The sequence below is a fragment of the Pongo pygmaeus genome, chromosome 6 (genome assembly GCF_028885625.2).
Source record: "Pongo pygmaeus isolate AG05252 chromosome 6, NHGRI_mPonPyg2-v2.0_pri, whole genome shotgun sequence".
Classification (NCBI taxonomy): Eukaryota; Metazoa; Chordata; class Mammalia; order Primates; family Hominidae; genus Pongo; species Pongo pygmaeus.
The window spans coordinates 49,788,260-49,806,452 of record NC_072379.2 but is presented as its reverse complement, the minus strand read 5'-3'; the positions used below and the strand labels follow the sequence as shown (position 1 = coordinate 49,806,452).

Sequence of the window (18,193 nt, the reverse complement as noted above, 5' to 3'; positions counted from 1 at the left end):
AGACCACGAAAAGTTTTCTCCACATCAACGATAAGGCTGTTTCACTTTCTTATCATTGGTGTGTTTAGTGGAATAGTGCTTTAAATTTTTTTTCAATAACTTTCTCTTTTCTTTTTTTTTGGCATTCACCACTTGGCTAACTGTTTGGCATGAGGCCTGTCTTGGCTTTTGACATGCCTCCTCACTAAGCATAATAATTTCTGGCTTTTGATTTAAAGTGAGATATGTGTGACTCTTTCTTTCACTTGGGCAGTTAGAGGCCATTGTAGGGTTACTAACTGGCCTAATGTTAATATTGTTGTGTCTCAGGGAATAGGGAGGGCAGTGGAGAGGGGCAGAGATGGGGAAATAGCTAGTTGGTGGAACAGTCAGAACACATACATTTATCAATTAAGGTTGCTGTCTTATATGGGTGTGGTTCATGGCACCCCGAAACAATTACAATAGTAACATCAAAGTTCACTGAACACAGAGCCACACTACAGATATAATAATAATGAAAAAGTTTGAAATATCCTGAGAATTACCAAAATGTGACACAGAGACATGAAGTGAGCACATGCTGTTGGAAAAATGTTGCCGATAGACTTGTTTGGCAGAAGGTTGCCATAAACCTCCAATTTGTAAAAAATGCAGTATCTGCAAAGTGCAATAAAATGAAGCACAATAAAAAGAAGTGCTGCATGTCATTTTACTACCTTCTGGCCTACAAAGTTCTGACGAAAGTTCAGCCATTAGTCATATTACTGTTTTCCTGTAAGGGATAAGTCATTTTTCTGTTTGTGCTTTCAAGATTTTTAGGTTGTATTTGGTTTTCAGAAGTTTGAGTTTGACTATAAGGTATCAAGATTTACTTCTCTTTGTTTATTTGGAGTTTCTTGAGATTCTTGGATCTGTAGGCTAATGTTTTTCTTTTCTTTTCTTTTCTTTTTCTTTTAAACAGACAGGGTCTTTTTCTGTCTCCCAGGCTCAAGAGATCCTCCCACCTCAGCCTCTGGAGTAGCTGGTTACATATCACCACGCTGGGCTAATTTTTTATTTTTTGTAAAGATGGAGTCTTGTTACGTTGCCCAGGCTTGTCTTGAACTCTGGGACTCAAGTGATCCTTCCACCTTGGCCTCTCAAAATTCTGGGATTACAGGTGTGAGCCACTGCACCTGGCCTTTCCCTCATTTTTAAAAAGGTGTTAATCATTACATTTTCAAAGACTTTTTGCTCCTCCCTTTGCTCTTTCCTCTCCTGGAACTCCCGTTTTATAAATGTTGAGATACTGGATATTATACTACATGTTTCTGAGGCTCTGCTCATTTTTCTTCAAGCTTTATTTTCTCTATTCTTTGGTTGGGATAATTTGTATTGATGTGTTTTTAGGTTCATTGATTCTTTCTTCTTTGAACTCAAATCTTCTGTTGAGCCCATCTAGTATATTTTCAATTTCAATTATTGATTTTTAAGCCTAGTATTTCCATTTAGATCTTTATTATAATTTTATATCTCTATTGAAATTTTTTCTATTTGCTGAACATTGAACACTGTCACAATATTTTCCTTTAATTCTTTCGCTATGGTGGTCTTTAATTCTGTGGATATCCCCATGACAGCACTTTGAAGTCTTTAATTCACTCAGAGTCCCTTTCTATTGATTGCTTTTTTCATAAGTATGGATCTCGATTTTCTGTCTCTTTACATGTCTACTAATTTTTTTTTTGTTGAAAACTGGAAGTTTTAAATAATGCATTTAGCAACTTTGGATTTTGTCTTATTTTTCTAAGAGTTGTTGTCTCTTCTTTTCTAGTAACTTTCCGGGCTTCAACTGTGGATCTGTTTACCTCGGAGTGTAGAGTTTTTTACATCTCTGCTCATTTATTAGCCTGGCTTTCTAAGGATCACTCCTGTGTCTACATAGCTTAGAGTCATCGAGCAACTTGTGCTGAAACACTTCAAGCTTGTAAGGTGTAGTAACCCTACAATGGCCTCTAACTGTTCAAGTGAAAGAGTCACCATCTGTTGATCGATCCACATGTGAGCTAGGGAATATATTCTAAGTGGCAGCCAGTTCTCAAGTTCCCCTGGGCTTTCACTTTCTGCTGAGCTCTTTTAGGTCTCCTCCCACACATGCATGGTTTCCCAATCAACTAGGGATATGTAGAGAGCTTATCTCAGCCCTTCCATGATGCTCTTCTCCAGATTATTTCCAGGATCTCCCTGCTAAACTTCTGGCTGATCACCGTTGCTTCATCAGGGATCAAACTTTGAGCTAGCAAAGCTGTAGGTTCTGCTTGTTAATTCCAAACAGCCTCCATCACTTTTGGCCAGGAGAGCCATGGATCTTTACAACTCGGTGAAATCATCTGTCCCATTAGCAGTAAACCAGCTGGTTTTTGCAGCCAGTTCCACAGTGATAAAACTACTGTTCTCACTAACCAGGCTGAGGGCAGGGTAGACAGAGCAGCCTCAGGCAAGGAGGCCACAGTATCATTGCTTTTACTGAAGTTCATGCAGTTTTTCAAAAATAAATATTTCTCAATTCATTGTATGCCACTGATGACTTCCTGCGCCCTGAAATGCTTGTGACAATTTTTCCAGTTTTATACTTAGTCTTTTGCACAGAGGAATTTCTAACACCTTCATGCGATCATCATCAGAATTCTCTTTTGTACTTATTTTTATCTGAAGGAGCCTAGGGATTTTAGGTTCCAAAGAGCAAGTTAGACTTCTCTAATTACATTTGCATTTTGTTAAATTGCAAGGGTCATTGTAAAAGACAGATTTTTTTTTTTTTCCAAAGCAACATTCAGGCAAGGATTTTCCTAACATTGAAAAACAGCTGTTTTATAAGCCAAAAGGTATGACATTGGAGTGATTATGTTTTCTTTCCAAATTTCCAGAGTGTGAAATCCATGAGAAAAAGCTTGCATATAAAAAACAAAAAACCATAAACAAACCCAAACCCCCAAAAACCCCCAAACCCCAAAAAACTTGTTCAGTCTGCAACTTAATCTTCATCTATTGATTTCCATTATGTATTCATGTCTATTTGGTGAATCGCTTTGGAACTAAGTCACATAAATTATCTCTTGTGATATTATCTGGGTGTTAAGTTTGAAGGCTCTTTTTGGTCTTTTAAAAGCATTTGTATGTGTGGTAGGTAGAATTATAATATTTCTGCCTCCTGGTGAACACATCTTACTTAATTCCCTACTCTGAATAAGGGCAGAACCTGTGAAAATGACTGGATATCACTTCCACGGTTATATTCTGTTACATCGCAATGACAAAAGGATTCTGCATATGTAATTAAGGACTCCAATCAGTTTATTTTGGGGTAATCAAGATTTTCCTAGATGGGCCAGGCATATTCAGGGAACCCTTTAAATGTAGAGTTTTCTCTAGCTGGTTTTGAAAGAAAGAAATAGCTATGCTACTCACTCCCTAGGAAAAGGGGCAGAATCTAGTTATTAAGAGTGATCCCTAACTGATGGCTGGGAAGCAAATGGGAGTTCAGTCTGGCAACTGCAAGGAACCGTATTCTGCCAACAACCAGTGAACTTGCAAGAGGACCATAGTCTGAAATCAGACCGAAGCCCTGACCAACATTTTGACTTCAGCCTTGTAAAACTCTGAGCAGGGAACTCAATTATGTTACGTCCAGGCTTCTGATGTGCAGAAACTGTGAGATAATAAATTTGTGTTGATTTAAGCTGATAAGTGTGTGGCAATTTATCACAGAGCAATAGAAAGCTAAGACACTGTGCAATCTTTCTTTATAAATTAATCTTCCTTTGAAACACCCAAGATTTGAGAATTTCTATTTACTTAAGATACAGGTTGGCATGAAATTATTCAGTTACTCAGGACTTTTTGCCTTACAATAGGTTTAATTTCACAACTTCTAGAGCACAATTTCTATGCATTTCTTTCTTGATTTCCAAAAGAATAGATAATCACAACCCCTTTGTGTCTTTGCTATGTACCAAGCACAGTTCTAAGTGACAGGCTGTTCACATCACCCTGTGTAATTCTCATTTTGCAGATGAGGGGAGTGAGGTGGTGCCGAGGGTGAAGCTATGTCCCCAACGTCACATTTGTACAGAGTGGCAGAACCAGGATTCAAATCTGAGAGCCCCACACTCTGCAGGTCTTAACCCCATGCCTTACTATTGCTTCCATAAGCACATTATAGAAAGTGTGGAAAATTAAAAAAATTACTGAGAAGGAAATATAAATCACTAGTAACGTCTTCATTTAGAGACAGCCATATAATCACTATGACTATTTTGGCATTCATTCTATCTAGGAAAATAGCTCTGTCAATAGAGAGGTAGGCACATTATAACTTAATGGGGATTTTACTCTGCTGAATGCTTTACAACTTTTTCTTTTTCCCCTTTTCCATAACAAATTTTAAAATGTTCTGTATTCTTACCTACAGTATTAATACATTTACAAAAAAAAATTACTTCCTTTGTTCCTGAAGCACAGCATGCTGTCGTCATGGATTCTTTCGGTATTGCTCACTGTGTGACCTTTCCCCAAAGTCACAGGCCCTCCTCAAGAGTGTCCCTGTGGTCTTTCTCTTCAGGTTTTGACCTCAGAGCAATCCAGGAAAGAGAGAGGCAGACAGGTGGTGAAAAATTCAGATGATCAGAAACCTACCATTTGTGCTAAAGTTGGGGTTAAATGCAATGATAATTTAAAAACAAAGGTAGGAGATTATGGAGAAGAGAGAGTGTATGGGAACTGCCACGGTAAAGGGCACGTGCAGAGGGCAGTAGCTGTGTCCAGAGAACAAGAGTGGTCCAGCTAGACCTCGAGGATCTGCCTGACCCGTGAGGGTGGAACGTGTGGTAGGTCAGATGCAGGGCCAATGTCCAGATTGCGTGGCTAAGCCAAGACCATGAACCCCACCAACCCCAAAACTTCAATTGCTGGTGCTCTTAGGGCTGAGGACAGAGACCACCTCCAAAGGCTGAGAACCATGAACATCAGAGTGACAGGTAAGTCCTCCTGGAGAACTAAGATCAACTCTCACAGAGGAGGGAAGGAAGAGGAAAAGCTAGTTACCAAAGGAGACTAAATTTAACCACATAAATGGCAAGATGAAATGTTTTCTGCTATCAGCAGAAACAGTGTCTTATGAACAAGCATTTAGTTACAGAGAAATAGAAAGAGTGAAATTTCTGTGTGTCTAAGTTGTGATAATAAATTTTCAACCTTCTGTTGGCTCTGTCTAAATCCTTCCTATTCTTGTCAGTGACGCTGTTATTTTATTGCTCACATTGGCTTGAAATTATGCGGCCAACCTCTGTCTGTTCATCAATCAAACTATGAAGTCATCTTGGACCACTCTGTGTGTGGTATGCGGGTGTGGAGATGGGATTATAACCTGACACTGAAGGCATTTTATATTTAACCAAATGTGATTAAGGGAAAAAGTCAGGTTTTTTCTTAACCTTTTAAAAAGCTTTCTGAGTACCAAATAGTGCTTTTAAAAAAACGAACATTCAGTGAACTAATTTAAATGTCAATGACTTAGAAACACAAGGATTATTTTCCCCCTAAATCACCCATGTAAAGAAATGTTTTGCAAAAATGAACATGTCTTATTATTGATTCTGCAACATTTGAAAAGTGGCAGAAAGAGGCACAGCCTGTTGAAGCATAGTCAACCCCCAGGTTACCCACAAAAGGAATCCCATCAGACTAACAGCGGATCTCTCAGCAGAAACTCTACAAGCCAGAAGAGAGTGGGGGCCAATATTCAACGTTCTTAAAGAAAAGAATTTTCAGCCCAGAATTTCATATCCAGCCAAACTAAGCTTCATAAGTGAAGGAGAAATAAAATACTTTACAGATAAGCAAAAGCTGAGAGATTTTGTCACCACCAGGCCTGCCCTAAAAGAGCTCCTGAAGGAAGCACTAAACATGGAAAGGAACAACCAGTACCAGCCACTGCAAAAACATGCCAAACTGTAAAGACCATCGAGGCTAGGAAGAAACTGCATCAACTAACGAGCAAAATAACCAGCTAACATCATAATGACAGGATCATATTTACACATAACAATATTAACCTTAAATGTAAATGGGCTAAATGCTCCAATTAAAAGACACAGACTGGAAAATTGGATAAAGAGTCAAGACCCATCAGTATGCTGTATTCAGGAAACCCATCTCACATGCAGAGACACACATAGGCTCAAAATAAAGGGATGGAGGAAGATCTACCAAGCAAATGGAAAACAAAAAAAGGCAGGAGTTGCAATCCTAGTCTCTCATAAAACAGACTTTAAACCAACAAAGATCAAAAGAGACAAAGAAGGCCATTACATAATGGTAAAGGGATCAATTCAACGAGAAGAGCTAACTATCCTAAATATATATGCACCCAATACAGGAGCACCCAGATTCATAAAGCAAGTCCTTAGAGACCTACAAAGAGACTTAGACTCCCACACAATAATAATGGGAGACTTTAACACCCCACTGTCAACATTAGACAAATCAACGAGACAGAAAGTTAACAAGGATATCCAGGAATTGAACTCAGCTCTGCACCAAGCAGACCTAATAGACATCTACAGAACTCTCCACCCCAAATCAACAGAATATACATTCTTTTCAGCACCACACCACACCTATTCCAAAACTGACCACATAGTTGGAAGTAAAGCACTCCTCAGCAAATGTAAAAGAACAGAAATTATAACAAACTGTCTCTCAGACCACAGTGCAATCAAACTAGAACTCAGGATTAAGAAACTCACTCAAAACCGCTCAACTACATGGAAACTGAACAACCTGCTCCTGAATGACTACTGGGTACATAATGAAATGAAGGCAGAAATAAAGATGTTCTTTGAAACCAACGAGAACAAAGACACAACATACCAGAATCTCTGGGACACATTCAAAGCAGTGTGTAGAGGGAAATTTATAGCACTAAATGCCCACAAGAGAAAGCAGGAAAGATCCAACATTGACACCCTAACATCACAATTAAAAGAACTAGAGAAGCAAGAGCAAACACATTCAAAAGCTAGCAGAGGGCAAGAAATAGCTAAGATCGGAGCAGAACTGAAGGAAATAGAGACACAAAAAACCCTTCAAAAAATCAATGAATCCAGGAGCTGGTTTTTTGAAAAGATCAACAAAATTGATAAACCGCTAGCAAGACTAATAAAGAAGAAAAGAGAGAAGAATCAAATAGACACAATAAAAAATGATAAAGGGGATATCACCACCAATCCCACAGAAATACAAACTACCATCAGAGAATGCTATAAACACCTCTACGCAAATAAACTAGAAAATCTAGAAGAAATGGATAAATTCCTTGACACATACACCCTCCCAAGACTAAACCAGGAAGAAGTTGAATCTCTGAATAGACCAATAACAGGCTCTGAAATTGAGGCAATAATTAACAGCTTACCACCCAAAAAAAGTCCAGGACCAGATGGATTCACAGCCGAATTCTACCAGAGGTACAAGGAGGAACTGGTACCATCCCTTCTGAAACTATTCCAATCAATAGAAAAAGAGGGAATCCTCCCTAACTCATTTTATGAGGCCAGCATCATCCCGATACCAAACCCTGGCAGAGACACAACCAAAAAAGAGAATTTTAGACCAATATCCCTGATGAACATCGATGCAAAAATCCTCAATAAAATACTGGCAAACAAAATCCGGCCTCATATCAAAAAGCTTATCCACCATGACCAAGTGGGCTTCATCCCTGGGATGCAAGGCTGGTTCAACATATGCAAATCAATAAACATAATCCAGCATATAAACAGAACCAAAGACAAAAACCACATGATTATCTCAATAGATGCAGAAAAGGCCTTTGACAAAATTCAACAACCCTTCATGCTAAAAACTCTCAATAAATTAGGTATTGATGGGACATATCTCAAAATAATAAGAGCAGAGCTATCTATGGCAAACCCACAGCCAATATCATACTGAATGGGCAAAAACTGGAAGCATTCCCTTTGAAAACGGGCATAAGACAGGGATGCCCTCTCTCACCAGTCCTATTCAAAATAGTGTTGGAAGTTCTGGCCAGGGCAATCAGGCAGGAGAAGGAAATAAAGGGCATTCAATTGGGAAAAGAGGAAGTCAAATTGTTCCTGTTTGCAGATGACATGATTGTATATCTAGAAAACCCCATCATCTCAGCCCAAAATCTCCTTAAGCTGATAGGCAACTTCAGCAAAGTCTCAGGATACAAAATCAATGTGCAAAAATCACAAGCATTCTTATACACCAATAACAGACAAACAGAGAGCCAAATCATGAGTGAACTCCCATTCACAATTGCTTCAAAGAGAATAAAATACCTAGGAATCCAACTTACAAGGGACGTGAAGGACCTCTTCAAGGAGAACTACAAACCACTGCTCAATGAAATAAAAGAGGACACAAACAAATGGAAGGACATTCCATGCTCATGGGTAGGAAGAATCAATATCATGAAAATGGCCATACTGCCCAAGGTAATTTATAGATTCAATGCCATCCCCATCAAGCTACCAATGACTTTCTTCACAGAATTGGAAAAAACTACTTTAAAGTTCAAATGGAACCAAAAAAGAGCCTGCATTGCCAAGTCAATCCTAAGCCAAAAGAACAAAGCTGGAGGCATCACGCTACCTGACTTCAAACTATACTACAAGGCTACAGTACCAAAACAGCATGGTACTGGTACCAAAACAGAGATCTAGACCAATGGAACAGAACAGAGCCCTCAGAAATAACGCCACATATCTACAACTATCTGATCTTTGACAAACCTGAGAAAAACAAGCAATGGGGAAAGGATTCCCTATTTAATAACTGGTGCTGGGAAAACTGGCTAGCCATATGTAGAAAGCTGAAACTGGATCCCTTCCTTACACTTTATGCAAAAATTAATTCAAGATGGATTTAAAGACTTAAATGTTAGACCTAAAACCATAAAAACCCTAGAAGAAAATCTAGGCAATACCATTCAGGACGTAGGCGTGGGCAAGGACTTCATGTCTAAAACATCAAAAGCAATGGCAACAAAAGCCATAATTGACAAATGGGATCTAGTTAAACTAAAGAGCTTCTGCACAGCAAAAGAAACTACCATCAGAGTGAACAGGCAACCTACAGAAAGGGATAAAATTTTTGCAATCTACTCATCTCACAAAGGGCTAATATCCAGAATCTACAATGAACTCAAACAAATTTACAAGAAAAAAACAAACAACCCCATCAAAAAGTGGGCAAAGGATATGAACAGACACTTCTCAAAAGAAGACATTTATGCAGCCAAACGACACATGAAAAAATGCTCATCACTGACCATCAGAGAAATGCAAATCAAAACCACAATGAGATACCATCTCACACCAGTTAGAATGATCATCATTAAAAAATCAGGAAACAACAGGTGCTGGAGAGGATGTGGAGAAATAGGAACACTTTTACACTGTTGGTGGGACCGTAAACTAGTTCAACCATTGTAGAAGTCAGCGTGGCGATTCCACAGGGATCTAGAACTAGAAATAACATTTGACCTAGCCATCCCATTACTGGGTATACACCGAAAGGATTATAAATCATGCTCCTATAAAGACACATGCGCACGTATGTTTATTGCGGCACTATTCACAAGAGCAAAGACTTGGAACCAACCCAAATGTCCAACAATGATAGACTGGATTAAGAAAATGTGGCACATATACACCATGGAATACTATGCAGCCATAAAAAAGGATGAGTTCATGTGCTTTGCAGGGACATGGATGAAGCTGGAAACCATCATTCTCAGCAAACTATCCCAAGGACAAAAAACCAAACACAGCATATTCTCACTCATAGGTGGGAATTGAACAATGAGAACACATGGACACAGGAAGGGGAACATCACACACCGGGGCCTGTTGTGGGGTGGAGGGAGTGGGGAGGGATAGCATTAGGAGATATACCTAATGTGAAATGATGAGTTAATGGGTGCAGCACACCAACATGGCACGTGTATACATATGTAACGTTGTGCACATGTACCCTAAAACTTAAAGTATAATAAATAAATAAATAAATAAGCATAGTCGACCCCACATTTGCTTAGTGTTCAAATGGGACATACTGTTCAGTGCTAACAAATATGGTAAATTGGGGAAGAGGACTTTGGGGCTTTCCACAGCTTCAATCTGCTTTGGGAATACATTTATGGCCACGTCCTCAAGTCTTCTGGGGCTTTCCACAGCTTCAATCTGCTTTGGGAATACATTTATGGCCACGTCCTCAAGTCTTCTGGTTAGTTCCCCACTGTGGGGTTACACTTTGGGATTGGAGCTGAGGTTGTTTGTGATGGGTCTGTAGGCTCAATAGCTCAGTAACTTCTGTGAGGGCTCCTTTTGGAGTATCCCTCCAGTCACAACAATATCCTGCTTCAGTGCGAGCTATCCCCTCATGCCATGAGCCTGGCAGCCATCTCTGTACTTTGAGCTCTCCCCACTCCCACCCGCCCATTAGTCAGTGAACTAAAGACTTAGCCCAAATTCTCTCTGCTGGGAAGCTGGAATTGGTAACCAGAAGGTGAACACACTTCTGTGGGCTGAACTACCACATACGAACTCAGAGCTTGTGGGAGCCAGGAGTCAGCCAAAGGGTGGAGGGCATTAAACCAGCTGGTCTGTAGGTATAGAGATGGAGGCAGCGGCGAGGCGCCAGGAGAGAGAACTCTCTGGGTTCCTGGCAGCCAACATTTTTTGTTTCCTAGCTTGATTTGTAGGCCTGTTTTCTCCTTTTGATTCTAAAATTCACTCTTGGAGTTCTCACAAGCAAATTTCCTCTTTTTCTCTTCTTATTTTTTTTTCTTTTTTGCTTAGCCTAGTTTAAGTTAATTCCCGTTACTTGCAACCCCAGGAATTTTGCTCCTGGTTGCTATATTCGTGGTGAGGAACTTGGTGTCTGGGAAATAAGACAAAGGAACAGGCATATGACAAAGGAAAACCAATAACTGCAACAACAATTTTAAAATATAGGTCTTAGATATGACACCAAAAATACAAGAGACAAAAGAAAAAAATAGATACACTGGACTCCATCAAAATTACTAAATTTTGTTTGTGAAAGGACACCATTATGAAAGTGGGGGAAGGAAAAACAGAATGGGAGAAAATATTTGTGAATCATATATTTGAAAAGAGACTTGTATCTCGAATATATGGAGAACTTTTACAATTCAACAATAAAAAGACAAACCTAATTTAAGAGGGGCAAAAGATTTGAACAGAAATTTTTTTTCAAAGAAGATACACAAATGGCCAATAAGCACATGAAAAGATGCTAACATCATTATCATTTGGGAAATACAAATTAAAACCAAAAATGAGATCTCACTCCACAGCTACTATGATGGCGATAGCAAAATGATGAATAACTAAGTGTTGGCAAGAAGGTGGAGAAGTTACAACTTTCATACACCACTGGTAGAAATGTAAAATGGTGCAGCTGCTTGGAAAATAGTTTGGCAGTTCCTCAAAATGTTAAAGATGGAATTACCGCATGCCCTAGAAATTCCACTCCTAGGCATATACCCAAAAGAAATAAAAACACGTGTCCACACAAAATCTTGTACATGAATATTCATAGCAGAATTATTCATAATTACCAAGAAGTGAAAACAACTCAAATGTCCATCAACAATGAATAAATAACAAAACCAAGTATGTCCATACAATGGAATATTATTCAGCTGTAAGAAGAAATAAGGTTGATACATGCCACAACATGAATGAACCTTGAAAACATTATGCTAAGTCAAAGAGGCCTGTAGCAAAAGGCCATGTTTTATATTATCGTATTTATGTGAAATGCCCATAGAGACAGGAAGTAGAGTGGTGATTTCCAAGGGCTATAGAGAGAAGGAAATGGGGAGTAACTGCTAAGAGAATTGAATTTTTGGGGGTAGCAGTGAAGTGTTCTGGAATTAGATATTGGTGATCAATGCACAACTCATGAATGTACTAAATGCCACTTTTACACTTTAAAAGAGTGAACTTTATGATACATGAATTATATTTCTCAATAAAGCTGTTATTTAAAACAATATGGGAAAAATATTTTACCCTGATTTAATCATGTCAACAATAACATAATCACAATTAAAGCGAGGAATAAGCCAAGTTTTAACTAACTATGTAACCTTGAACAAGTTATTAATTTCTGTCTTTGTTTTTTCACCTACCAAATAAGGATAATGATAATACAGACTTCATAAGGTCATCGTAATGATTAAATGGGTTAATACACATAAATCTTTTGGAAGATGGCTTATCATACAGTCAGTGTCCAATAAATGTTGGCAATTATTATAATTATTAACTCGCAAATGTAATTTGTGTGGCTGAAGAGCACTTGGCTGTAGTGACTTTCTCCAGGCATCACTCCAGTTAGTCCACATTGAAGTCAGAGAAAAGATGGAAGGTACTACCCCACAGAGAAGTGCTGGGGAGATCAGTAGCAAAACAAACTTTATGAGTAAGAAGCAAATATGATTACTCAACAATAATCTTCATAAAAATGGATGAAACCCAACTAGTTCAGTTGATCTTGATGAAAAATAGGAAGGAAGAACTTCTTCTGTGTGTTGGGAAGGTGATATAAATATTTTATGTTATTATGATCTTACAAATCAAGGCAAGGATATCCTTTTATGATCAAGGTAAGAATTTATGTTGGAATAGCAATTGAAAGACAGCTGACAACTAACAAAAATGAAGAGGGCTGAATACGGTGGCCCATGCTTATAATCCCAGCACTTTGGGAGGCTGAGGCAGACAGATTGCTTGGGCCCAGAAGTTTGAGACCAGCCTGGACAACATAATGAGACCCTGTCTCCACAAAAATAAAAATAAAACAATTAGGCAGGCATGGTGGTGTGCATCTGTAGTCCCAGTTACACAGGAGGCTGAGGTGGGAGGATCACTAGAGCCTGGGCTGTTGAGGCTTCAGTGTGCTATAATTGTACCACTGCGCTGTAGCCTGGGTGATAGAGTAGGACTTTGTCTTTATTAAAAAAAAAAAAAAAAAAAAAAAGGATGAATCATCCTTGCTCAGTTGGGATGATCAGAAATCCAGCTGCCTAATCACATTTTGCTCAGAAAAGTTTCTGTGGCCTGGGTTCTTTCAGCAAGCAGGTGAGTGCAACAGAATCTTTGAGATAACTGAAGCTTCCTTCTTTGACTAGAAATATTCAGGTAGAAATGTTTCTAGAATTCTAAAGTTTTTTGTTTTTTTTTTTGAGATGGAGTCTCGCTCTATCGCCCAGGCTGGAGTGTGGTGATGTGATCTCGGCTCACTGCAACCTCTGCCTCCTGGGTTCAAGCGATTCTTCTGCCTCAGCCCCCTGAGTAGTGGGGACTTCAGGCATGCACCACCACGTCCTGCTAATTTTTGTATATCTATATATACTTTTTTTTTTTTTTTTTTTTTTTTTTAGTAGAGACAGGGTTTCACCATATTGGCCAGGAAGGTCTCAATCTCCTGACCTCGTGATCTGCCCACCTCAGCCTCCCAAAGTGCTGGGATTACAGGCGTGAGCCACCACACACGGCCTAAAATCTTAAAGTTTTGAACACTCTTTTTGAGGTTATTACTTCACCTTCCCCAGGTGGCTTTACGAGCGGAGTCCGCAGTGCCCGCTTCCAAGCTGTGAGCCTCTGCCCTGCGCTTCATGGTGCTCTGCTGGCTCTGGCATTGGCAGTTTAAAGAGTTCTAGAGAAAGGGTATTATCAAGGGCACTAAGGGCCCAGTTCAACATTCATTTTAAAGGACTGTAATCTTTACAAGGCTCCAGGTTTTCGTTTTCCTCTAAACTGGACAGTGAATTTCCTGAAGACAGACATTCTAAAAGTCCTTCTTCTTCATCTGTGTATCCCTGGCTCTGAGTGCAGGGTCTTGCATATTCAGTGGCCATGTGAGGAGTGAGTGCACGGAAATGTTTGAGGACCACCTTTCTGCTGGAGGGTTTGAAGTCATGTAATCCTGCTTTTTGTCAGAAAGTTGTTAGGGTGTTGGCAACAAATGTAGAGTTAGAAGAACTCCAATCAACAATTCCTTCTCTTCTCTCCCCTCTTCCACACACTTCTTCCTCTTCCCACCAGCTGCGAGAGAGCGGACCTCACTGCTTCCTGAGATGCTTCCCACATGCAACCCTTTCAGTAGGTATACCCCAGGATCCACTATCAGGAGACACTCGCTCCCCAGCTTCTGGAGCCATTGGTCTGAAGGATTGTGCCAGCATCACAGTCCATTGCCAGAACTGTCTCCACCAATGGGAGATGTCTCAAAATTACAGCCCTCCCCTGTGGTCAGGTCACATCCAGGGACTGTTTGATATGGGAATTCCAAGACCTGCACCTACTTCAGAACAACTCTGAAGAGCTATATTTTAGTCCCAGAGCTCTCAGTGGGATCCACCAGGCCTTCTTTTATGGCTGCAGCACAGCCCACCTTCTCCCTGCCAACCCCACTGCCTTCCTCTCTTGCTGGTCTTTTTGCCAAGAGCACTTCTCCATAAACTCCCCTGCACACACATTTCTAATCCTGTCTCCCCTAAAAGCCAACTTCAAATAGTGAAGCACCAAGTTGGACCACCTTCAGCCCCTGTCTCAGCACATAGGCAGTACTCAGTAAGTGTTCATCACAAGACTGGACTCCTCTGAAGTTGTGAGTTGCTGGGAAAATGGGTGCTAAATCATCCTCAAACCTAATCAGCAACAGAGTCTCCAAGTTCTTGGGGCCGTGAGAATTTGTATGGGCAACCAAAGTGAACCTCTGTGAATGATAGAGATGACCACACATTTCTTGACCCACTCCATCAAAATGAAGGGTCTCTGCCCCCTCCCTTTGAGTCTGGGTGGAGGAACTTGTGAATGCTTTGAGCAATGGAAGATGGCAAGTAATGCTGTGCCCATTTCCAGACCCAAAACTTGAAAGATTGGCAGCTTCTAATTCCTGTCTTTTGGAATTCTCTCTGGGATTCCTAAGGTGCCAGGTAAGAAAGCTTACTGCCCAAGACAGCCATGTGTGGGCACTCTGATGGCACTCCCAGATGAGCCAACCCTCTAGCCATTCCCTCACCCCCAAGGTGCCAAACATGTGAATGAAGCTGTTTTTGTCAGTCCCAGATCCATCAATCCACCATCCGAATACCACCTCCTAACCTCAGTCACTCCTACATGGAGAAGAAGAATCACCAGCCAGTGTTCGAACAAATTTTTCCCCCATAAAATCATAATACAACAAAATGGTTATTATTGTAATTTTTGATGCAGCAATAGAAAAACCAGAGCAAACCCATCCTGAAATCTCCCCAACACCTCCTTCTTACTCTCTATGACCTCACTGGGAACAGGGCAGAGAAAGGAATGAGTACCTCCTGTCCATTTTACTGAAGTGAAGGTCCAAGGATCTCAGCCCTGACAACTTGCCCAAACTCAAACATTTAGTTTGCAATGAGCCCAGAAGTAAAACTGATTTCATCTGAGCTTTTCTCAAGTATATTTCCATTTGATGGACAGTAGGGTTTTGTTTTGAGAAAAATGAAAATGTTGTAAATAATTATTTAAGGAAACCAAATACTGGGGGAGGATGATCTCCCAGGCATGGTTCTAAGGACCATACACCTCTGCCTTCAGGTCTCTGGAAAATAGAGTCTTGGGGAATCTGGGTCTTAATTAAAATAAGACTTTGGAGGCTGGGCGCGGTGGCTCATGCCTGTAATCCCAGCACTTTGGGAGCTGAAGGGGGTGGATCACGAGGTCAGGAGTTCGAGACCAGTGTGGCCAACAAAGTGAAACCCCATCTCTACTAAAAATACAAAAAATTAGCTGGGTGTGGTGGTGTGCATCTGTAATCCCAGCTACTCAGGAGGCTGAGGCAGGAGAATTGTGTGAACCAGGGAGGCAGAGGTTGCAGTGAGCTGAGACTGTACCATTGTACTCCAGCCCAGGTGACAGTGCGATAATCCATCTCAGAGAAAAAAAAAGGACTTTGGAAGTAGAGATGCATCTCCTAACATGTACAATGACCTGAGGCCATGATTTTGAGGAAGTAGGACTAATTCAGATATATTTCCATATTGTCTCCAGAAACAATTCCTAAGTGTCAGAATCCATGTCCAGATTTTCTATTTGCAGCATGTGGCCATCAGACTTATCCTAGAGTTATTTTCCTGGCTTCTCAAGCTAGGAATCTATTTTAAGGTCTGCTCATTGAACAATTACTTACTACTCAGAGTTCTGAGTCTATGTGGCTCCACGGACTGTGCCATCTAAATGCCACCACTATTATGAGAATTCTCATTTTATGAGAGCTACAATGTGAATATCAAAGATCTTACCTTACTTCCTACTCTCATCCAAAAAACCAAACAGAAGAAACCTCTTGGATATAAAACACTTCATTAACAGATAAGCCAGGAAGCCATATCAGTGCTCAGTGTCTCCAGGTGATCGCCAAATCTGGATTCGCTGAGAGACAGAAGGAAGCTAAGATGGTTGAGCCCTTACTGTGTGCACACGTCACAGATTTACATGCATGGTCACAATTTCCATGGTATCCCTATGAGATGGATCTCATTCGCTTCAGTTCACCAATAAGGCCACAGAAGCTTGGAGAGGGTTAAGTACATTGTTCCAGGTTTCCATAGCCAGTAGGAAATGGGAGAGAAGCGTAGAAGGAGGGCAGTGATTCAAACTCAGATGTGTCTGTATGAGGTCAAAGCCCATGAAAAGCAGTAAAAATTTCAGGTTAAAATAGCCTGAAATAATAGCTACCTATACAAGAAGAAAAAATTCTAATCGCCAATGAGGTGGAAGAATTTTATGCCCAATTTAAACTAGTATGGTTTTTATTCACATAGATGTATGTAGTGTCAATGTCTACTCTTAGACTCTACATTTCTCTATGTCAGTGAGGTTACTGGTGCCTTACTTGGAATCTTACAACTCTTGATGTAATAAAATATGTGATTTATTATGCAAGCAAAGTATTGGACCCCATTGTTATGTCTATATAGAAAATACAAAAATATTTATTTACATACCTACACAGGTGTGCCCATTCGAGTGGCTAGGCCTGGACTGGTCATCGTTGGCTGGAAAGGCCGAGGACTGAAGAGACAGGAGCAAGAATAGAGGCGCCACCATAAGGATTTTCCAGGGGGACTGCATCTCTGAGCTATGCACCCCAAGTGATCACCTGGCTTCGGCAGCTCCCAACTGAGGGATGCTGGAGCTGAGGCTGCAGAATCAATTGATCTCTCTCTCCTTCTCTTCCTCACTCTCTTTGACACACACACCCCACCCTCTCACATACACACTTTTCAATAAGTGTGAAGTGAATAAAAGCACACATAAACACTCACAGACCCACAGCTTGCTCTTGTTGGACCCTGAGAGAGCCACACAGGAAGAGCGGGAGGGAGTCTCTGGTGTGCAGTTCTGCTGAAGTAAAGACTGCAGGATAAAGAAAACCCAAGTTGCACAGTGGCAGCAACTTCCGTGCTCCCTGGCTCAGTGAAGTCAGTGACCATAAACCCCACGAGCCACGAGGCTTGCCGGAACTGATCTGTTGGGTTGGTTAGGAGGCACTTCCCCTTTCATTCTTGCAAAACAAAACAAAACTAAAGCTAAAACTGAGAAGAAAAAAGAGAGAAAAACTAATCCACAAGCACACAACCCTTTAACAATTTGATCAGCAGCACCCACATATTGTAGAAATTCTAATTGGTTACATTCAGAACTTATTTAGTCTTGTTTTCAACAGCTTTATATGGTAAGGTTGTGATCCTTATTTTGTTGTAAAAGGATATTCTGGTCAAATAATATCTTTCCTCTGGAGAAATTGGGTTATTCCTTGAAGGGTCAAGGCCTTTGATTTGGTGTGCAGAAAATAAGCAGTGCAGAAAATAATGGGCAGTTAGCATGGTGGGATTTTAGATCTAATGAGAAAAAACATGGGTTAGAATTAATCAATTCATAGTCGCTAGGCTGTGCACAATGCATCTTTTTTTTTCTCCAGAATTTCAAAGTGTGTTTTGTGGACGATTTGTTAAGAGACTGATTTTCTACTCTGAAGAATAAAACTGAACACTGTCTTTCTGAGGAGAAAAAAAAATCGGAACCAGATCATAGATAAAAGA

At 40.3% G+C, this 18,193-nt stretch overlaps 1 protein-coding gene across 2 annotated transcripts in view; it reads right to left on the bottom strand.

Moving 5' to 3' along the window:
* AOAH (acyloxyacyl hydrolase) overlaps positions 1–17,569 on the bottom strand; it is a 210,607-nt gene extending 193,038 nt beyond the window's left edge. Inside the window, exon 1 of one of the 2 annotated variants that reach the window (XM_054493687.1) lies at positions 17,096–17,569. In XM_054493687.1, the coding sequence (XP_054349662.1) occupies positions 17,096–17,222 (127 nt within the window). In that variant the 5' untranslated portion in view covers positions 17,223–17,569. Of the gene's footprint in view, positions 1–16,390 lie in introns of both variants that reach the window. The other variant, XM_054493688.1, reaches the window with a different exon arrangement.
* Between the last annotated feature and the right edge of the window lie 624 nt (positions 17,570–18,193).